Below are 24,015 nucleotides of genomic sequence, written 5' to 3'. Positions count from 1 at the left end.
ACTGAACGGACGGATCCACAATGCATTGCGCGTCCGTCCCCATTCAAAGTCAATGGGCAACGGTCAACTGACGGAGGTAGTGGGCACGGGGCGTTACGCCTCGTGCCCACTACCTCCGTCCGTTGACTGATCCCCATTGACTCCCGTTGGAGCCTTTGGCTCCGTCAAAAAGTTGAAACATTTTCAACTTTTTCAGCAGCGACGGATCCGTCATCCAATCAGATCGCGTATGCAAATTTAAGCACTGTGACGCGACTCGGGCTCTGACGATACTGGAAAGCGGGAAAGCGGGTCATCTTGCATCGCAACAAGCAGGAAGAAGCGGGAAGAACCCGGCGAAGCGATTTGATTGGCTGACGGATGCCTCTGCAAAGACTACTCCCCCATCCGTCAGCCACGCCTTCCCACGTCCGTTGACTGACGGTGCAGTGGGCATGTAGGGTTACGCCTCGTGCCCACTACCTCCTTCAGTCAACGGACGTGGGAAGGCGTGGCTGACTGATGGGGGAGTAGTCTTTGCAGAGGCATCCGTCAGCCAATCAAATCGCTTCGCCGGGTTCTTCCCGCTACTTCCTGCTTGTTGCGATGCAAGATGACCCGCTTTCCCGCTTTCCAGTATCGTCAGAGCCCGAGTCGCGTCACCATAGCCGCGGGAACGTATTCTCAGCAGGGGGTGCTGGAAAAAAAAACTCAGCCTGCACTAGACTCGCAACTCGCTACATTGATAAAAAAGATATAGCAGCGCAGCTCAATTACACCAGTGCATGCGCGCACAGTCGAAAATCGATCGTTGTGTTCACACCATGGTTCACATCCAGCTGCTCACAGAACAAGTTTAGCGCACCACCGCTCCCCTCACACTTTTTCATCTAACTTTTTTTCAGCACTAGGTCATATGAGCATTCAATAAATGCTGCGTCTCAAAATGCCTTGGACAGCAGAAACAGTGCGGAGCGACCACAGCCAGAGCGAACAGGAGTGTCAGGAATAGTCTTTGGTGTACACATCAGTACGGCCTATTTGCACTACTGTTTAGTGGCAATGCAGTGTTTTATTCTATGCCTTTTTATTTTCGTATATTATTTCAATGAATACAATTTATTTATTTATAAAAACAAGATCTGGTCTTCAAATCTTTTTTCCAAATATAGGTCGTCTTACAATGGGGTTGTGTTTATATTCGGACCAATACGGTACAGCGGGCGCTCACATGACGTTAAGCATTTCCTGGTGCATAATGTGACGCTTCAGAACCTAAAATCCCGTTTCTCCCCGTTGACACGACAACACATAACCGGCGTTTTCAGAAATCTCCACTTTGGCCGGAGTTTTTAGAAATGTTTGTTTTCTGTGATAAGACAGGGCCTCAGACAGCACCCCCAGCACCCCTACTTCCCGCGGTACTGCGCGTCACAGTGCTTAAATTTGCATACGCGATCTGGTTGGATGACGGATCCGTCGCTGCCGAAAAAGTTGAAAATTTTTCAACTTCTTGACTGAGCCGAAGGCTCCAACGGAACGGACGGATCCACAATGCATTGCGCGTCCGTCCCCATTCAAGTCAATGGGGATCACGCAACGGACGGAGGTAGTGGGCACGGGGCCTTAGGGCCCTTACATAGTCGACGCATCGCTACGCATACGCGTCCAAAAGGCTACGCGACGCGACGCTTCGGCCGCCATTATGCGTCGACGCGTAGCAAAACGCGTCCTCCAAATTTTTGATACGCGACGCGCCGATCCATGCAATACCATGCGTTGTTGGTGGGGGCGATACTGCAAATATTGTACATTATTACTACTATAGGTTATATTTACAGAAGAACATATGAGAGGATGCGGGAACGTTATAAGAATGACTTGACGTCTCTTTTACTAATTATCTGTGCCAATTTATGCGAACCCTTCCACAGGGTCAAAGTGCTATTTTGATGCGCGACATCAAACGGCTGATGCGGGATTGTGAGCCATTTTAATGATCTTCTTGTCACCCGATATTCGTTCTATTACTGGCCTTATTTGTTTTAGAATTAGCCTATTTGAATTAATTACGTAATGTTTTGTGTTCACGTTCTATGTGAAACATAAATGTTCATGTTCTGTGTGAAACATAAGTTCAGTAGCCTCTTTGAGTGAATGAAATTTGAAAGCGTGAGTGTGTAGTGAATGAAAAAAGTGTGTGTGTATGGTGGGACTATTTTCTGTATTTGATAAATAAACCCCTTTTCTCTAATAATGTTGCCTACCATATAATTTCTGTGGACATTATGCGCTATAGCTTAAAGCCTTTGGCTATAGGCCTACACTTAAATAATTCATTCATCTGTCAAGGCAATAGCTCGTTGTATAAACATTTTATGTGGATATGAATTAATGAGTTTGACGTAAACCAAATTAGGTAACTTGTGTAACATGATAACTAATGAATCAAAAGTCATGCTTCCAAGTGACCAATGTATATACATTTATTGGTCAGTGCGCATACCCAATCGTAGCACATTGTACTGGTGGGGAAACACGCCAGCATCTGACAAAAAATAATCTGCCAGCTGCTCCCTGACAAGGGCCGGTTTTGGTGAGAGTCGGGAAGATATCGGATGACTCGCGAAAGGAGATCATCAAACTTTGGCGCCGACATCCGAAAATACTGGAAATGCCTCTCCTCGTCCATGCTTCGCATTGGAAGCACCAGAGAAACAAATTCCCCATCCTGATCTCGTGTGGTATTTAAAGGGCGCACATACCACCGCCTATCTCTGCGCTTCATCACTCTTCTTCCGTAGCCACTTTGATCGGAACGTCACCTGGAACGTCCCCCCGCGAAAACACCGGTGACTCTGCAGCCACCCATGGCGTGAGTGGTGTATTGCATGTCATGCATTGCCCGCGACGTTCGCGTATGCTGTGTAGACTATGACGCCCCGTGCCCACTACCTCCGTCCGTTGACTGATCCCCATTGACTTTGAATGGGGACGGACGCGCAATGCATTGTGGATCCGTCCGTTCCATTGGAGCCTTCGGCTCAGTCAAGAAGTTGAAAATTGTTCAACTTTTTCGGCAGCGACGGATCCGTCATTCAATCAGATCGCGTATGCAAATTTAAGCACTGTGACGCGACTCGGGCTCTGACGATACTGGAAAGCGGGAAAGCGGGTCATCTTACATCGCAACAAGCAGGAAGTAGCGGGAAGAACCCGGGCGAAGCGATTTGATTGGCTGACGGATGCCTCTGCAAAGACTACTCCCCCATCAGTCAGCCATGCCTTCCCACGTCCGTTGACTGACGGAGGTAGTGGGCATGTAGGGTGAAAGGAAGCGCGTCACTCGCGTCGTTTACGCGCGTTGCTCCCGTCGACTATGTAACGGCCCTAAGTCACCATGGTTATACAGCGACGCTTATGGTACGAACACACCAAACGCGTACCCGCGTAAGATTTACGCGCGTAACGCAGCTAAAATGTTGCTTGACCATTTTGTGTCAAAAATGGTCCTACGTACGCAGCTACGCGCCTGTGGCTGCACTGGATTTAGGAGTCCGAGGAAGGAAACCCAAACGCCGCCGTGTTTGGGTGCATGATAGAGCTTGGATCGGGTTAGATTAAATAATCTCAGATATAAATAACAATAATCGGGTTAAATAACTTCACATGGTGTGTCTGGTGTGTTTCCAGCATTCGTAGTGTTGATCAGCAGAGATATAGTCCGCCAAGACGTTGAGGTTGCTTAGCAACCAGAGACTCTGTCCATGCAAGTGAACGGAGCGTTCCCTCTTCGTCATAACTATCAAACCAAACATCCTTCACATTCACCGAGCGAACATTATGAAAGTAAAATGCACATTTCTCGCTAAAAATGTTTACATAAAACGCATTTAATGGCGTAACTATGTTACTATTTCCACCCAGAATAAAGAAAGATGTCGGCCGTATGCTTCTGTGCAAGCGTCACTACTCAATGTCATGCGTATGAGCGTAAAAAGTTAAATTTTTTTAACTCCTTGCGTACGCAGCTCATACGCCGCTAACGCGGGTAAAATGTTGCTTTAGCGCATGTAACGCATGTACGCAGCTCATACGCACGTAAACCAATGGTTCCCTATGGAAAAATTGCCGATTTTATACGCGTCTATACGCGGGGTACGCGTTTGGTGTGTTCGTACCTTTAGAGAGATCGACTTTCATGGCACAGCTAACCCAGGCTTTCAGCTCAACATACCTCGTTAACCCTCTAATCGAGCTTCGTAGTACAGGCCCGTGGATTGGGCTTCGCGGGTTTGTTTACCGGCATTTCTATTGTTACCGGTCTTGCGTGTTCCAACGGTTTATTAGGTGTCTAATAAATCGCTGTCTAATCAATACTTCATTCACTGCCTCTTCCGTGGTTATTACAATATTATGAATAGACTGCTCTGTAAAAAAATAAATAATAATAATTATACCAGATACATTTTCAGTCGCACCGGTGCGCCCAAATAAAATATTTGGTCGCACTACCCCGAATTCTAGGCGCATGTGCGCCCAAATTAGGCGCACTCTGGAGCCCTGATGATAGTAAACAATGTAACAGAGTTAAAAAGGGATACAAGAAAATGCCCCTGTGCATTACCTGGTAGGGGTGAGGATGTGTCTCATACACCATGAAGTGTTGGTCGCCCCCAGGTAAGCGTTGCGGTTTGTGTCCTCGTACGCTACGCCAACCCGGAACTCTGTGTAATCGTCCACCGCTACCTCCCAGTAATGCTGGCCTCGCACTGGAAGCAGATCTCCCAGCACTGCAACACATCTATAACACATGCTGGTCAGTTCTGGCCCTGTACTGGAATCACAAACCTCAGCCATATCTATTACCCTAACCCTTTTTTTTTTATTCTGGTCCACCTCCATCCTAGCCTGGTTCTACCAGACTCTCATACTTCACTTCATTTCATTTGTACAGAGAGTCTGGACCTAATCAATTGACAAACGTTAACTCACTTGAAGGCGGGTGTCTGTTGAAGTTTAAAATGATTGGATCTGCCCAGTGCCACTCTGGATCTGCCATAACCAATCGCTAACGTTTTTTTGTGACGTATGTCATGCGCCGGGAATCACGCGCAGGTTGTACACAAACCAAACACCTTGCGCGTCTGCACGCAAATGTCCGTCAACGACAGCTGCAGGTTCTGTTCGTCTAATTTAATTTATCAGGGAAAAATTGCACATTGTAAATCAATATTTTATAGTAAGGCCAGAGATGATGTATGCAGTCAACTTTCGAAGCTGGGTCTAATCGTTGACAACACGCCATCGTCATTGTTCTCAGACACGCCCTCTGTTCGCTGATTGGGCGCCGCTGTGGCGGCCCCAGAAAACCAAATTACATACAGCAGGTCCAGACCTAGTACTGAAGGGAAATTCAAAATTGAGCGGAAGTACTTAGGCGGGCGGAGCCAGGCTACCTCCATCCCCCACACTCTGGGAAAATTATAAAAGCTCTAACGGTAGCTACAACTCAAAACCACTAGAGGCTGCTCATGGAAAAACGTACATTGAGTTGTCTCAATCAATTACATATAAAATCATCGTCAGGATATCTACCTGGAGAAGACGACACCTAGGATGCTATGCTCGACGCTGTTACCCTTCAAATCTGCGCCACCCACCACACCTTCCAGACCCAGTCAAGAAGGCCGACTCCATCTCAGCCCCCTCATCCCTCATGACTCCACTTCCTGGCCCTTACAGAGACTTGGATCACTCCAGAGAACTCTGCCACTCCAGCTCCGCCAAATTGGTCCTACCAAGTCCTTCCACTGGAACACTAGACCAGATCTGCACTTGAATTCCACGCCGTCACTGTCACCCTTCCTATCAAGCTCTACATTGTGGTGAGTAGAGCTACAGTCCACCAGGTCCCTTCTTCGACTTCGACGATGACATGGATGCCCTTCTCAGCTGCTTTACAGGAAATGGCACACGTTGTCCTGGGCAACTTCAACATCCTGCTAGAGAAGTCGCACTCACCTGAAGTAACACTCCCCCCTTCTCCTCCCACCCACAGGGCCGGGAACCAACTTGACTTTATATTCACGAGGTTCTGCGGTACCATGGCTCGCTCCGTTACCCTGCTCCCTTGGTCTGACCATAACTTTGTTGCTCTTTCTCTCCCCTTGAAGTCCTCCCTCTCCCTCTTCCGTACTCCTAACACTGGCACTACCCGCCCTAACCTGAAATCTCTCTCCCTCTACCTTTTCCTCAACTGTCCTGTTTTCAGGAACATTTCTCGGAACAATTCTCTCGTCCACGTCCACTGAGGAAACCTCCGACATTCTTAGAGCCTCCCTCTCCTCCTCCTTGGACTCCCTCTGTCCCTTCCAGTCCAGACCAGCGCGATCCTCTCCCCGAAACTCCTTGGCTCTGCGAATCTCTGCCGGCTTATAGAGCAGAGTAATGGGCAGCTGAGAGAAAATGGAAGAGATCAGCATGTCCTGATGATCTCTCTCACTACCTTCATCTCTTCTCAGACTTCACCTCCATTGTGTCAAAGCCAAATCTGCCTTCTACCTGACCAAAAACAACTCCTCCGTCCCAACCCCCAGGAAATAGTTTCCATGTTCTCTTTCCTCGAATGGGTTAACCCAGCACGTGCTTGGCACTTAAGTCTATGAACGTCCTTACTGTGCCGAGAGCGATATATTGTTTCTCTTTCTTCTGACAAATGTACTTATTTTATGTCGCTTTGGATAAAAGGGTCTGCTAAATGCTCTAGAGTTGATAAGAGGCAGCAGAGAGAGAGGTCATGTTTCCCGAAGCTCCGCTAGGCATTGGAAAAAACTACTGAATTCATTGTTCAGATCTACTTTATTTTATTCTATTTCATGATCATAATACTTAACAATATATAGTTTGATTCCGTCGTCCTCCATTGCTCGATTCAACAATACATTTTGGCTTTTTATGACTCCCGGATCAGACCGCAGCAAAAGCCTTGGACTTTCCTATCGCCAACATGCCTCTGTACTCGGATATCTCAGGCACGGAGACTGGGAAATGCACAGACTGCACCAAACTGCGACAGACAGTGGCTTTATTTGAAACGAGACTAGCAGCATTAGAAAAATGCAAAGGACTTCTCCAGGATACAGTGCCGATGGGTGAGTTTGCTGAGCTAACTCAGACAAATACACAACAAGATGATCAAAGCTACACTGTATCCTTCCCGAAGCTGGACAAGAGAGAGTCAGTTCCAGCTGCATCTCACTGGCACAGAGTCGGCGCTAAGCCAAAACAACATACCAAAGTGAATCAACAAGTTCACTCAACGCCAAATGCTAAGCTACCCAAAACTAAAGTTGCATGTATCAGCCGGATTAGCCCGTCACTGAAGTTACAACCCGATCTCACGAAAAGACGTGACACTGTCACGTTATTTAATCTATTGAAACGTGTTCAGGATCACGTATTTTCAAATTTTTCGTGTTTACAAGCACAAATTCCAAACCCATGTATTTCAATTGGAAGTATTTGTCGTGTCACCAGCACGACTTCCAAACTAAGGTTCTGTGCGGGAGCGTTCTCCCTAATGTCCCTTAAGGAGCTCCGTACAGTACATTTATTGTTAAAAATTGTGAACGATATGACAGCTTTAGGCCACCCGTTTCTACTTTCACCTTTGATTCTGAGAAATTGTGACAATTCACAGATATAGGCTATTAAATGCAGGTGCGCTGCTCAGGCAAACCGCGAAAGAAAAAAGGGTAGCTGCTTAATCTGATCTTTTTAGAATTGTATGTCTTGATGTTTTGATCTAACCATAGATCTATTGTCTTGTTTTTGGCTATGTGAATGGAAGTCCGCGTCGATGCCTCGCAAGACCAGTGTCGCGAGCGGACGTGACATCTAGAAGTCATACCGTATAATAATGGGTTATTATCACTATCCTCGGGCCGGGCCTTTTGATCGAGCGTTTTTACTTTTATTTTATCATTATCATAAATTAGCCTAATCTGAGGAGAAATCTATGCCATAAACAGAAATATTATGGGTCTTTATTACACGGGTCTTCTCAATGCCGTGGAACGCTCCGTTCACTTGCATGGGTCCGGGGATATCTCGGGATTGGTTTCTTTATTAATCGAATGGGAAATGCAATAGGCCTATTTTAGGACCGAATCACCGTTGAACTTGTTTCTAATAACATTTCTAGCGAGAAATATACTTTTTACTTGCATAATCTTTAGTCAGTGATTACGTATGATCTTTAGTTTTATAGTTATTAGGAAGATTTTATCGGCTCGCTCGCATGTTTCAATGACGTCAGGTTGCTAAGGACGCTGCTTTCGCTAAACTAGCACACACACACACACACACACACACACACACACACACACACACACACACACACACACACACACACACACACACACACACACACACACACACACACACACACACACACACACACACACACACACAATGCATTTCGCTGCAGATATTCCCTCAATTATTATTACTTTCAAAACGTTGGCCAAGGTTGAATATCCTTTTTATTTGGGCTGCTTCTAGGACATTTTGGGTGGATTTTGAACGGTATGTGGGCGGGACGTTTTTTGCAGGACCTGGCAACCCTGCGCTGTTGCCCGGGGTGCTGAAATGCTCCAGAACAGATCTGGATCCACTATGGCCAAAAGACTTGTATGCCCCCCCCCCCCCCCCCCCTTAAATAAATTATATGGCAGAATAAAGAATAAATTCATGCATTATCATTCAACTTGAACATGTGTTTTTACAGTATAGCGTGGTGGAGGGCTGACGTATGTTGCCCAACCCGGAAGTGAGCGTCGCCCTGGTTTCCCTTGACAAAAAGCCAACGGGTTTTTCCATTGGATTTTGGATTATTGCAGAAAAATTAGCATCTTTGAAGCACCTCCTCAAAAACTGAAAATAAATAAATAAATAAAAAATATCTGTGCTCCAAAGAACGAAATGTAAACCAATGCATTCTGAATAATAATAATAATAATACATTTAATTTAGAGGCGCCTTTCAAGACACCCAAGGTCACTTTACAGAGCATATAGTCATCATTCAAAACTATGTAAAACAGACTAGGAATAAAAGAAAAACAGAGGTTAAACATGAAGAATAATAATAATTAATAACACTCAAAGACGCCTACAGTGAAGGGGGGACCTCACTAACCACCACCAATGAGTAGCACCCACTTGGGTGATGAATGGGAGTGTTTCTCCGATTTTTCCATGCTACACAGAACGAAATGTAAACCATGCAAATAAAGACTTCATGTTCATAATCATTTAAATATCATTAATCTCCTGAGTGTGTCGAGTGGTATTCTATTTTTTTCAACGGGGCTGCATCCAGTCACTTGACCGTCATGGTTGCTATGGTGGTTGCTATCGACCGACCCCTCTAATCCTTACATGGTTCTAAAAACCACGCGGCAAAGGAGCTGCCGTCCATTGTGTTGTTTTTGTCGTAAACTAGGGTCAGATGGTTAAAAAATAGACAGATATTCCAAGGTATCCTTAAAAGGCAGCTTGGATGTTTTTATTTTGTGCAGTTTAGACTTCTTCTATAACCTATTTTTGAAAGCAAAACACCAAGCTCATTGATTTAACGAGGCAGGGTTATTTGAAACAATTTATTGAATAAATATTTATGAGAGGTCATTCCTTCTGCTGAGTTTGCTTCCTATTTATGTCTAGTGTACACCCCTACTGTCAGCAAGCATCACCCCCCCCCCCCCCCCCCCCCCTCCCCATATGGATTTGGAGAATTGCTGCCACGTCCCGGTGGTGGAGGTATCATATATATGAAAGAGGGCATTCAATTATACTACAATGATCAATTAGGAGGCCGAAGCCCTAAAGGAAGTGATGCAATAGGTGACTGAGTCGACAACATTTAAGTAAGCCTTGGGGTCTCTTATATATCAAAGGGGGTCTCAAAGGACGCATATACGCTTCAACCTGTGGCTTACAGGAAATGACTCAGCAAGTGCTCCATCTTGTTGCACCCACCCAGCGGCTCGCTTGCAAGATTTTGGCCTGAAGTTCTTCCCAGACCTACACCGTAGCCATCCAACCTGCATATCGGAGAATCAGGCCTCTCTTTAATAATGACAAAAAGTTATGAGAGGAATACACATAAACTTTTGTTGTCTCATAAGCGGCGTGGTGTCGGCTGCTTTTGACCTTTTGACCCCAGACTTCTGAGGGAATAGCTGAATCAATTCATTAGTCAATCAGAAGTATGTAAATATCTTCCCGGTGTCGTAAGAGGGCGAACAAGGTGTCCTTCAACATCTACGCTTCCAGGCGATTGCAATGGTGCCACACATGAGCATATTCGAACATGTCTAATGGTAGTAATTAGCTGTCGAAATTGGAGGCCTTAATCAATAATGAGCAGCTATTGATTTACTTTCCGATAGAAATTTGTGACAAATGACATATTATTTAGCATCTACACGTTGAGCTGAGTCCAATGACACCAAGCATGACACTCTAGCAAATGTATTTTACATGGTACATATGGTCTAGGACATGATCTCGGTGTGGCAAGAGGGCAAGCTTGATCTCATTGGACTCAGCTTAACGTGTAGATGCTAAATAACATGTAATTTGTCAAGAATCTCCATCGGGAAGCAAATCTATAGCTGGTCATTATTGATAAAGGCCCCCAAAATCGACAGCTAATTACTACCCCGAAACATATTCAAATATGATCATGTGTGACACTGTTGCAATCGCCTTGAAACGTAGATGTCGAAGGACACCTTGTTTTCCCCCTTACGCCTCCGGGAAGATATTTTCATACTTCTAATGGATTGATTCATATTTTAAGGTTCTCGGAGTGAGACTTTAGGCGGCTGCAGCAGAAGTGTTGAGACGAAAGATGATATCAAGACATTTATAGAATATTCCGATTCACATTATGATTCTTCGTCATAACTATCCGACCAAACATCCTTCACATTCACCGAGCGAAGATTATGAAAGTCCAGGCCCCCCTCCATCTCGTTGCACCTGCACCCAGCGGCTCGCTTGTATGATTTTGGCCTGAAGTTCTTCCCAGACCTACACCCTAGCCATCCAACATGCATATCTTAGAATCAGGCCTCTCTTTAATAGTGACAAAAAGTTATGAGAGAAATACACATTAACTTTTTGTTACCTCATAACAAATCGGCGATTGCAACAGTGAGGCGATTGCAACAGTGTCACACATGATCATATTTGAATATGTTTCGGGGTAGTAATTAGCTGTCGATTTTGGGGGCCTTTATCAATAATGACCAGCTATAGATTTGCTTCCCGATGGAGATTCTTGACAAATTACATGTTATTTAGCATCTACACGTTAAGCTGAGTCCAATGAGATCAAGCTTGCCCTCTTGCCACACCGAGATCATGTCCTAGACCATATGTACCATGTAAAATACATTTGCTAGAGTGTCATGCTTGGTGTCATTGGACTCAGCTCAACGTGTAGATGCTAAATAATATGTCATTTGTCACAAATTTCTATCGGAAAGTAAATCAATAGCTGCTCATTATTGATTAAGGCCTCCAATTTCGACAGCTAATTACTACCATTAGACATGTTCGAATATGCTCATGTGTGGCACCATTGCAATCGCCTGGAAGCGTAGATGTTGAAGGACACCTTGTTCGCCCTCTTACGACACCGGGAAGATATTTACATACTTCTGATTGACTAATGAATTGATTCAGCTATTCCCTCAGAAGTCTGGGGTCAAAAGGTCAAAAGCAGCCGACACCACGCCGCTTATGAGACAACAAAAGTTTATGTGTATTCCTCTCATAACTTTTTGTCATTATTAAAGAGAGGCCTGATTCTCCGATATGCAGGTTGGATGGCTACGGTGTAGGTCTGGGAAGAACTTCAGGCCAAAATCTTGCAAGCGAGCCGCTGGGTGGGTGCAACAAGATGGAGCACTTGCTGAGTCATTTCCTGTAAGCCACAGGTTGAAGCGTATATGCGTCCTTTGAGACCCCCTTTGATATATAAGAGACCCCAAGGCTTACTTAAATGTTGTCGACTCAGTCACCTATTGCATCACTTCCTTTAGGGCTTCGGCCTCCTAATTGATCATTGTAGTATAATTGAATGCCCTCTTTCATATATATGATACCTCCACCACCGGGACGTGGCAGCAATTCTCCAAATCCATATGGGGAGGGGGGGGGGGGGGGGGGGGGGTGATGCTTGCTGACAGTAGGGGTGTACACTAGACATAAATAGGAAGCAAACTCAGCAGAAGGAATGACCTCTCATAAATATTTATTCAATAAATTGTTTCAAATAACCCTGCCTCGTTAAATCAATGAGCTTGGTGTTTTGCTTTCAAAAATAGGTTATAGAAGAAGTCTAAACTGCACAAAATAAAAACATCCAAGCTGCCTTTTAAGGATACCTTGGAATATCTGTCTATTTTTTAACCATCTGACCCTAGTTTACGACAAAAACAACACAATGGACGGCAGCTCCTTTGCCGCGTGGTTTTTAGAACCATGTAAGGATTAGAGGGGTCGGTCGATAGCAACCACCATAGCAACCATGACGGTCAAGTGACTGGATGCAGCCCCGTTGAAAAAAATAGAATACCACTCGACACACTCAGGAGATTAATGATATTTAAATGATTATGAACATGAAGTCTTTATTTGCATGGTTTACATTTCGTTCTGTGTAGCATGGAAAAATCGGAGAAACACTCCCATTCATCACCCAAGTGGGTGCTACTCATTGGTGGTGGTTAGTGAGGTCCCCCCTTCACTGTAGGCGTCTTTGAGTGTTATTAATTATTATTATTCTTCATGTTTAACCTCTGTTTTTCTTTTATTCCTAGTCTGTTTTACATAGTTTTGAATGATGACTATATGCTCTGTAAAGTGACCTTGGGTGTCTTGAAAGGCGCCTCTAAATTAAATGTATTATTATTATTATTATTCAGAATGCATTGGTTTACATTTCGTTCTTTGGAGCACAGATATTTTTTATTTATTTATTTATTTTCAGTTTTTGAGGAGGTGCTTCAAAGATGCTAATTTTTCTGCAATAATCCAAAATCCAATGGAAAAACCCGTTGGCTTTTTGTCAAGGGAAACCAGGGCGACGCTCACTTCCGGGTTGGGCAACATACGTCAGCCCTCCACCACGCTATACTGTAAAAACACATGTTCAAGTTGAATGATAATGCATGAATTTATTCTTTATTCTGCCATATAATTTATTTAAGGGGGGGGGGGGGGGGGGCATACAAGTCTTTTGGCCATAGTGGATCCAGATCTGTTCTGGAGCATTTCAGCACCCCGGGCAACAGCGCAGGGTTGCCAGGTCCTGCAAAAAACGTCCCGCCCACATACCGTTCAAAATCCACCCAAAATGTCCTAGAAGCAGCCCAAATAAAAAGGATATTCAACCTTGGCCAACGTTTTGAAAGTAATAATAATTGAGGGAATATCTGCAGCGAAATGCATTGTGTGTGTGTGTGTGTGTGTGTGTGTGTGTGTGTGTGTGTGTGTGTGTGTGTGTGTGTGTGTGTGTGTGTGTGTGTGTGTGTGTGTGTGTGTGTGTGTGTGTGTGTGTGTGTGCTAGTTTAGCGAAAGCAGCGTCCTTAGCAACCTGACGTCATTGAAACATGCGAGCGAGCCGATAAAATCTTCCTAATAACTATAAAACTAAAGATCATACGTAATCACTGACTAAAGATTATGCAAGTAAAAAGTATATTTCTCGCTAGAAATGTTATTAGAAACAAGTTCAACGGTGATTCGGTCCTAAAATAGGCCTATTGCATTTCCCATTCGATTAATAAAGAAACCAATCCCGAGATATCCCCGGACCCATGCAAGTGAACGGAGCGTTCCACGGCATTGAGAAGACCCGTGTAATAAAGACCCATAATATTTCTGTTTATGGCATAGATTTCTCCTCAGATTAGGCTAATTTATGATAATGATAAAATAAAAGTAAAAACGCTCGATCAAAGGCCCGGCCCGAGGATAGTGATAACCCATTATTATACGGTATGACTTCTAGATGTCACGTCCGCTCGCGACACTGGACTTGCGAGGCATCGACGCGGACTTCCATTCACATAGCCAAAAACAAGACAATAGATCTATGGTTAGATCAAAACATCAAGACATACAATTCTAAAAAGATCAGATTAAGCAGCTACCCTTTTTTCTTTCGCGGTTTGCCTGAGCAGCGCACCTGCATTTAATAGCCTATATCTGTGAATTGTCACAATTTCTCAGAATCAAAGGTGAAAGTAGAAACGGGTGGCCTAAAGCTGTCATATCGTTCACAATTTTTAACAATAAATGTACTGTACGGAGCTCCTTAAGGGACATTAGGGAGAACGCTCCCGCACAGAACCTTAGTTTGGAAGTCGTGCTGGTGACACGACAAATACTTCCAATTGAAATACATGGGTTTGGAATTTGTGCTTGTAAACACGAAAAATTTGAAAATACGTGATCCTGAACACGTTTCAATAGATTAAATAACGTGACAGTGTCACGTCTTTTCGTGAGACCGGGTTGGAAGTTAACCCTGCCGCGAAAGAACCGGTTCCTGCCACTTCAAAAGTCCACGAACGCGCCTGCCACCCATGCACCCCTGAGCCCCGAAATGTGTCTGGACGGACGGTGCGGACAGAGATGGAACAAGAACCAGTCGCCACGGAGGCGAGCTGCGCATGCGTCTACCACCGCCACCTCAAGCCAACAAGGGCCCATCTCACAGAAAGCAGATGAACCAGACACTCTGATTATAGGAGACTCTTAGATTATAGGAACTATCAAGGATATAACCGGTAAGAAGATCAAAACATGCTACTTCCCAGATGTGATGGTTAGTGATATCAACCAGAAACCACAATCATATTGGAAAACCCCAAAATCTCACAGATTATTGTGCATGCAGGATTTAATGATATTCAAAGAGAACAGTCAGAACTTCTGAAGAGGGATTACGCTGATCTGTTGGATACACTGGACAAATTATACAAAGTCATTCATCAGTGGACCCATACCAGCAGTTGACAGGGGAATAAACAGATTCAGTCGTCTACTTGCACTGAATACATGGCTTTCCAGAGTCTGCAATGAAAGAGGAAGGGGCTTTATTGACAATTTCAATTTGTTCTGGGGGCGCAAATATCTTTTCAGAGCAGATGGCCTACACCCAAACAGGTTAGGCTCAAAACTGTTAAGGGACAATCTTCTCTTCTCGCTTTCCCACAAATCTCCATGGTCTGACGCACAGGCCACAGTCAGAGCACAGGTTGAGAAGAAGCGAGACTACAGCCTCCCCGACACATCTACTCTGCCACTATCTGCCACACAGATAGCAGTCAGACCAAAGACCTTGAAGAGAGACAACAGCCTGCCCGACACCATGGACACCGTGCCTTCCCCCATCGCTGATGCTGGCTTGGCGAGGAACGGCCACCCCCCTCCTCTGCACTCCCCCATCGACGATGACCTCCAGCCTCATCTCTCCCATAGCCACAACAAAAACTCCAGCTCCACTGTCTCCTCCCTTTTCGGTTTTCCAGCTGAATTTAAGAAACTGGAATATGTTGGCATCAAACTTGCATCTGTGTCAATGATAGCATCGCCACGTCATGGCCACAGGCTGATAACACCCAAGCGGAGGGAGCCCCAGCCCCCCCCCCCCCCCCCCCCCTGTACTGATAGTAGTCCTGAGTATTACTGAGACAAAAAAGGGTTCAGCCGTAGACAAAGTATAAAGGATGTTTCGCATAATCTGCTGAACCCAAGGTTGCCTACGTCAAAACATGGCAACTTTTGCATTCCTGCTGTAACCACTAAGAGAGTAAACAAAGGGAAACTTAGACACACTGCTAACCTCACAAATCTCATACATATTGCCTCCAAACCAAAAACAACCTTAAAGCCTATCAACAACACCATCAGGATGGGTCTACTTAATGTTAGGTCTCTTAATAACAAATCATTTTTAGTTAATGATTTTATTACCACCTCTAAACTGGATTTTATGTTTTTAACTGAAACATGGCTGGAACAAAATAACAGTGCAACCGTTCTGATAGAGACAGCTCCTCCCAACTATAACTATTTTTTGATGCATGTAGATCGGGAAAAATAAGTGGAGGGGTTGCTGTTATATTTAAAAATGTTTTTTCAGGGGAAACAGATGTTATTTGGTGATTTTCCATCAATCGAATACCTTTGTGCTGTATTGAAATGCTCCCCCAGAGTTCTCCTATTAATTATTTACAGGCCACCCACATACTCTGCAAATTTTTTCGATGACTTCAGAGAATTATTGTCTAGCATCTCCACAGACTTTGACTGTCTAGTTATCACTGGTGACTTCAATTTTCATACTGATGACAAGTGTGCAAAAAAACTTTTTACCATTTTGGACACATTTGAACTGTCTCAACATGTGAAAAAGACTACTCATTGTAAGGGGCACACTCTAGACCTGGTTATCACAAAGGGCCTCAATGTTTCTGATCTCTCTGTGACTGATCCTTCCTTGTCTGACCACTTTTGTGTTTTCTTTAATATATCTTTTATTCCCGACATACAGACAAAATCAAATACTGTCAAAAAACGGTATATCACTGAAGAATCTTATGTACTTTTTAAAAAGGCCATCTCCTTACTACCACCTCTCAACCCATGTTCTGCTGATGATCTCGTAGAAAACTTTAATTAGAAAATGTTGAAAGTCATGGATGTCATTGCACCTTATAAGGTTAAAATGATTTCTGGAAAGCAAAAGGCACCCTGGAGAAAAGCTGCTTCTGTAACAGCACAGAAAAAAGAATGCAGGAAGGTTGAACGCATCTGGCGTAAAACAAAACTTCATATTCACCATGATATCTACAAAGAGAGCCTACGTGCCTACAATTTAGACTTAAAAAGTGCTGGAGAAACATTTTTCTCCAATATCATTAAAACCAATACTAATAATGCCAAAATCCTATTTGCAACTGTTGACAGACTGACCAACCCCCTAACACAAATTCCACCTGATCTCCATTCCACGCAGAAATGCAATGAGTTTGCAGCTTTTTATACTGATAAAATTGAAGGCATCAGACGCGCCATCAATATCTCCACTTCAAACAAAAATGTTGGACTACCACCCTGTTCAGGCAAAAGTAACGTAGCAGGGATGGCATGCTTTAATGTTATAGACTCTAAAACTCTTATGGAAACTGTTACACAACTAAAGCCATCCACATGTTGCCTTGATTCTTTACCTACCAACCTCTTTAAGAATGTTTTTGACTGCCTAGCAATAGACATATTGCAGATAGTTAACAACTCTCTCCTGTCAGGCAACTTCCCAAAAGCCCTGAAAACTGCAGTTATTAAACCCCTTTTAAAAAAGCGGAGCCTAGATACCTCTATTATTAACAACTACAGACCAATATCAAATCTACCCTTCATAAGTAAAATCATTGAGAAAGTTGTCCTCCAGCAACTTAGGCCCCGTCCACACGAAGCCGAAACAGGCGAAACCGTTACGGTTTCGATCTATCCGGTTTCGCAGTATCTCCGTAAAGACGGAGTCAAGCGAAACCGGGTAGATCTGTAGAAACGCTGTAGTACACATTCCAGGCCCATAAGGGGCGCTGCTTCTGCTACAGAAATCCATGTTGTTGTGAGTTCTGAGACTCCGCGGGCTTAACAGTCATTGGCTAGAGGGTCGAGGGGTGGGGCGATGACGTCATTGTTTACGGTTTCAGGCGTCCACACGAATCCAAAACGAAACCGGGTAGATTTGAAACCACCTCCGAGGGTGGTTTCAGAAGTTTGCGGTTTCGGTCAGCGGATTCGCCGGCTTCGTGTGGACGGAAGGCTGAACCGTACAAGACCTTTGCGGTTTCGCCATGAAATCGGCTTCGTGTGGACGGGGCCTCAATCACTTCCTGCCATCAACTGGTTGTTATGACACCTTCCAATCAGGATTTCGACCCCTGCACAGCACTGAGACCGCCCTCATTAAAGTTGTAAACGACATCCGTCTTAACACAGACTCTGGCAAAACCTCAATACTAATGTTACTAGACCTCAGTGCTGCATTCGACACTGTAGACCATACAATACTTTTGGACAGGTTAGAAAACTGGGTGGGGCTTTCAGGCACACAGTCTTAAATTGGTTCAGATCCTACCTACAAAATAGGAACTACTTTGTTTCCATTGGCGACTTTGTATCAGAATCAACCAGCGTGATGTGTGGAGTCCCACAAGGTTCGATCTTAGGACCCTCTTTATTCAACATCTACATGCTCCCACTAGGGCAAATCATGCAAAATAACAATATTGACCATCATTGCTATGCTGATGACACGCAAATCTATGTATCGCTATCACCAAATGACTATCGGCCCATAGATCTGCTGTGCCAGTGCATTGAGCAAGTGAAAGACTGGATGTGCCGAAATTTCCTTCAGCTAAATGAGGATAAAACAGAGATAATTGTATTTGGTGCTAAAACGGAAAGGCTTAAAGTAACCCAACACCTTCACTCGCTGTCCCTGAAAACCTCAATCAAAGCCAGAAATCTAGGGGTTATCATGGATTCTGATTTACATTTCGAAAGTCACATCAAATCAGTTACAAAATCTGCATATTATCACCTTAAAAATGTAGCAAGACTTAGAGGGCTCATGTCCACCGAAGACTTACAAAAACTTGTACATGCCTTTATCACTAGTAAGCTTGATTACTGCAATGGTCTCCTTACAGGTCTCCCAAAACAAACTCTAAGGAGGCTTCAGCTTGTTCAGAATGCTGCTGCTAGAGTTTTAACAAAGACCAACAAATTTGAACATATTACACCAATTCTTAAATCGTTACATTGGCTTCCTGTAGGTCAGAGAATTGATTTTAAAATCATGTTGCTAACCTATAAATCCCTACATGGTTTAGGCCCAAAATATTTAACTGATATGCTTCCACTACATAAGCCTTCTAGAACACTAAGATCTTCTGAGACCAATCTGTTAATTATCCCCAGAGTTAACACGAAACATGGGAAAGCAGGATTTAGCTACTATGCAACAAATAGCTGGAAAAAAACTCCCTGAGGATTTAAGACTTGCCCCAACTCTGAGCACCTTTAAAACAAGATTGAAGACTTTTATGTTTGCTTTAGCTTTCTGCTAAATCTTAAATACTTTGCCTTTATTTTACTAAAATGCCTTTTTAACTTTCCCTTTATTTTCTATTTTTTAACTCTTTTGAGAAGAGGTGAGTTTGTATTTGTATAAGGGTTAGAGTCCTGAGTTTGTATTTGTATAAGGGTTAGAGTCCTGAGTTTGTATTTGTATAAGGGTTAGAGTCCTGAGTTTGTATTTGTATAAGGGTTAGAGTCCTGAGTTTGTGTGTGGGTGGAATTCCAGAATAAGGCCTTTGGTCTGGGTTAGAGTCCTAGAATCTGGGTCCTTGAATAGGAATTGCATGTCATCCAGAGAGACTGTTGATCTGATCTTAAATACATTGCACTTTCAATTTTACTTACTAAAAAGCCTTTTTAACTTTCAATTTAATTTTCTATTTTTACCTGAAAGATACATGATCTGATACCAGAGAGAAAGGATAAGGGTTACTAGAATCCGGGTTGGAGTCCCAGAGAAAGTACCAAGTTGGAGTCCCGACGCGGTTACCAGAGAGACTGTTGATCTGATCTTAAATACATTGCACTTTCTATTTTACTCATTTCTTTGCATATGTTTTCTTTTACTTATCTATTATTTTATTTTATTGTATGACAATGTTTATATGTGAAGCACTTTGAGTCTGCCTTGTGTATGAAAAGTGCTATATCAATAAAGTTGCCTTGCCTTGCCTTGCCTAAATGTAAATGTAAAACAATTACTAGCGTAAAACTTGAAAAAATTCTAATTCATTTTTAAGTCCACCTGGCAAAGTTGTTGTCATCAAAATCCAGAGCGCTCAATGGCAGCTCCTCGTCTCCGTAGAACATGGTGAAGCCGTCTTCAGAGATGGACAGACAGGGGTGGGCCGTGTCCTCCAGGAGATGGAAGAGTGTACCTGTATGAACACAGGAACACCTACAGGTTCTTTCAAAAGTATAGCCTACTAATAAAAGATACTGAAATGATTATTCATACCCTTGTCGTCACTACCTTTGCACTTTTTCATAAATTAAACTTAATCAATGACCAAACACACCTTCATTGCACTACCCTAGTTTAGATTTAATACACTCAATCCCTCAAATGAAAAGTAGATACCACCACACACACAAATGAAATGCATCAGACAAGCATGACGTCACCGCTGACAGTGCTCTATTCTGCACTGACCAAACATGCATCAGTTAAAACGTTTCTAATAGCTATTCCATTCTAGCGATTCCAGGCTTGAGGGACAGGCTGCATAACCTGTGGTGGAAACACCCAGGGGATGGCTCTTCTCGCTGGGGCCACCGATGTTAACGGCTCTGACTGTGACCATGTAGCGTCTATCCTGCTGCAGCTGGATCAGACACTGGCAGGAGGGCACGGCTACTATCGCTCTGGGCAGAGGGGATTCAAGTCAGAAACTTGTTTTTACATACAAGGCAATCAAAATGTGTGTATTAGTGTATATTTAAATCTTGGTGCTTATCTGTATAATTGACTGAAAGAGAACTGGAATCAAGGTAGTGACTTATGTGGAAGCTCTTCTTCCATTAATCAGCTTTAATTGATGGACCCCAGACCATCCAATGGGCGGGTGTAGTTTATGCCTAACCTTGTAACCGAGTGTCCAAATTAAAACTGTTAAAATTATGTACAGGAAAAATGAAAAGGTGGTCCAGAATTCATGGAGCTCAAAGCTAAGGATAATTTCTGGGACCACATTTTATCTTGAATCCCCAGCTCTATAACAATCTGACTTAAAATTTATGCCAGCAGTCTTAGTGAGACTTGCTTATAAATATGAGCATGACGTGAAATATTATGGTACCGTATCCAGCATCCTCTAGAGTAAAGGTAAACATATAATGTGATAGAGATTATATAAGAAAAACTTTAAATGTTTTTTTCTCTCAACCAAAAACGTGATATACTAGAAGTATTAAAGGATAAACAATGAATGGAGGCAAGATCTGTCATACATTCCCTATACAGGGCATGTAGGTAAATATAAATCAGTGTAATCTTTAGGCAACCTCCACAATCATGTCTAAGTGTGTGTGTGCGTGTGCGTCTGCATGCTTGAATGAATGAAAACGTCCGTTCTCACTCAGCAGCACCACACTGTGCTCCGTGTGTGTCCATCTCTGTGATCTCCACAGTGTACGAGTCCACAGGATTGTTGTTTCCTGAGTCCCAGCGAATCAGGGCAGCTTCTGGGCAGCTGCTGCACCCCCTTTCCTTGATGGCTGGAGGTGATGGCACTGGGAGAGGTAGAGACATTAACTTCTGATGATGTCTCGTCTACCTTTCCATTTTCTTGACCCGAAAAATTCAGTCCTGATTAGGGATACTGGGCCCTATAGTATCTGTAGTTGGGCATAAGTTAGAGAGCCTTGCACACATCGACACAAACCTCAGATTTAGTGTTACCAGTCAGCCTCACATGGAGGAAGTAGATTAACACCCGGAGAACATCTGCACAAACCCATAGTAGACTCGTCGGTGAGGTCAGGAATGACCATGGATAATGATAACTCCAAAATTAGGTGACTGGTGTTGCTTTGCTTACTAAAACATTTAGCAGACGCTTTTATCCAAAGCGACTTATAAACATTCACACACCGACGGCGGAATCTACCACCAAGGAGAAAGCCAGCTCGTCAGGAGAAGTTAGGGTGAGGTGTCTTGCAGGGACACCTCAACAATCAGCTAGGAGGAGCCGGGGATCGAACATGCAAATCACCCGCTCTCTCTACGTCTAAGCTGACCCGTCACCCTACATTGGTATTAGTTAGTTGTTGGTGTCTGTTCGTTTCTGTGTCGTACCTGTCATGTAAAGAGCCTTCTCGCTGGCAGGGCTGATACCCGTGGTGTTGGTGGCCATGACCCACAGCTCGTACTGGGCGTTGGGAAGCAGATCTGTAACCCTGCAGTGGGTCTCCTTCACCTTCACCTTGCAAACTGAACGACCAACCAGCGTTAGTTAGGCGGCTTGATATGTTGCTTCCTCATTCTGTTGCAATGCCTGGCTGCATGGTAGCCCCAGATGTGCCAAACGTTCCCTTATCGTTGTGTTTAAGAATGTGTTGGACCTAGCATAAGAGTAATCAGGTCTCTCGTCTGTGTTGCTTAAATGGATCTAGTATGCAGGGCTTAATAGAGAACCCCTAAAATAAAAGCCTCAATGAGGATTAAATAAAACGCACATTAAACCTGGTATTTTTCATTTGTGTAATGCAGCTATTAACTTGTAACTGAAATAGTGCTGGTTTAAACCATTTAGACAGCGAGGTCAAGGTCTACACTACTTCACCCTCTGCTCTAAGCTTAGGTTCACGATATCTAAATGAAAGTGCCATCCACTACGGTGCTTCGATAGCTCAGCGGCGGGAGGGGATCCACACCGTCGGTTCCGTGCGTGTTGTCCGCGGGCAAGTCCTCCAACACAGGTCTGTAGAAGAGCTCGTAGAACTCCACAGTGTCATCTGAGAACAGGTTCCAGCGCACACGCAGCGAGGTCTGCGTCGCAGAGTTCGCCATCTGGGGGTTGATGACCGGCGCAGAAGGAGCTGGAAGGAATTCAAAAGAACAGAACAGAGTCTACATAGGTCATTTCAATGACGCATATTCTACTTGCAGAATAATTTCATTTGCAAATTGAGACCAAATGGCACAGCCTTCTTATACTGTTGGGTCATTTAGCTGTTTAGTTTAGCCAAAGTGAATTACAGCTAACCCTAGATGAATGTCATTGGATTAGGGATAGCAGGGGTTAGTGTAGGCAGGGGTTAGGGTTAGCAGGGCTCAGGGTGGTAAGGTTCAGCAAGGGTTAGCAGGGCTAAGGATTAGGCTTAGCAGGGGTTAGGGTAAGCAGGGGAGGGGTTTAGGGTAAGCAGCCTCTACAGCTGGACGGTGGACCAGCGCACCTGGAACCACACTGATGGAGTCCATCATAGTCTTCACATCGGACAGGTCGTCCTCGGGTGTGTTGATCTCTAGGGCCGTGGACAGCGTCAGGTCCATCTCCTCTTTGGCAAACTCCTCGATTCTAGTGAGGTACCAAATGGTGGGTCAGAAGCCAGACTTTGAACCTACAGAACTCCATGGCATAAGTGGGACCAACAATCATTTCCATAATTAGATAGATTAGTCAGTGTCCTAGTAAGGGAGACGTTAGAAGTGATTAGCCTTGTATAAATCCACACCAAGCTCCTGCAGTCAGAGGGATCATTGGCAACACCACCCACATGCTGTGTTAGACACTGAACAAAGTCAGACTTAAATTACCTCTGAATGGTCGGCATAACTGCCTGTCAACGGAGGCCAGAACCAAGTTATCAAACAGAACAGTCAATAGAACCTTGATTCGGAAAGCAATTCTTATCATTTCATTTTTTCCTCACAAAACACACATCTTAACATGATGATTCATAATTAAAGCAATTGCCTCAAGTAATTAAAACATCATTTTATGCGTCTCATCTTCACACTGGAAGGATGTCGGACTTTGGCTGGAGGCCCATGAAGGCATGCTCGGACGTTGGGGCGGACCTTCAGGAACAGTCGCCTGTCCTGGCTGCGGTAGACCCCCTGGGCCGCCTCTATGAGCTCCTTGGAGGAGTCCATCGTGCGGCCGCATCCCAGCAGCTGTCCATACAGGACCTCAAGCCGGCTCTTCTTGTCCAGGTCGAGCCGAGCCGCCCGCTGGTCGTAGCGCTGCGACAGCGTCTGGAGAACCTCGTTGTAGTGCTGCTCCAGGTGCTGCTCCTGACGGCCGAAGTTCTCCTGGGAACACATGATGTGTGTGTTAATGTTTGAGAT

At 44.2% G+C, this 24,015-nt stretch overlaps 1 protein-coding gene across 1 annotated transcript in view; it reads right to left on the bottom strand.

Annotated features, from left to right (window-relative positions):
- The window catches only part of LOC132472580 (fibronectin type III and SPRY domain-containing protein 2), a 28,798-nt gene that overhangs the window by 4,468 nt on the left and 315 nt on the right, over window positions 1-24,015 (bottom strand). The window contains exons 2-10 of the mRNA XM_060072280.1: window positions 23,746-23,979; window positions 23,482-23,504; window positions 23,121-23,242; window positions 22,599-22,763; window positions 22,021-22,155; window positions 21,302-21,455; window positions 20,455-20,588; window positions 19,969-20,101; window positions 4,607-4,783 (exon numbers count right to left, since the gene is read on the bottom strand). Of these exons, the coding sequence (XP_059928263.1) occupies window positions 4,607-4,783; window positions 19,969-20,101; window positions 20,455-20,588; window positions 21,302-21,455; window positions 22,021-22,155; window positions 22,599-22,763; window positions 23,121-23,242; window positions 23,482-23,504; window positions 23,746-23,979 (1,277 nt within the window). The remainder of the gene's footprint in view (window positions 1-4,606; window positions 4,784-19,968; window positions 20,102-20,454; window positions 20,589-21,301; window positions 21,456-22,020; window positions 22,156-22,598; window positions 22,764-23,120; window positions 23,243-23,481; window positions 23,505-23,745; window positions 23,980-24,015) is intronic.

The sequence above is a fragment of the Gadus macrocephalus genome, chromosome 14 (genome assembly GCF_031168955.1).
Source record: "Gadus macrocephalus chromosome 14, ASM3116895v1".
NCBI classification, from domain to species: domain Eukaryota; kingdom Metazoa; phylum Chordata; class Actinopteri; order Gadiformes; family Gadidae; genus Gadus; species Gadus macrocephalus.
This window is presented reverse-complemented; position numbering and strand designations above follow the sequence as displayed.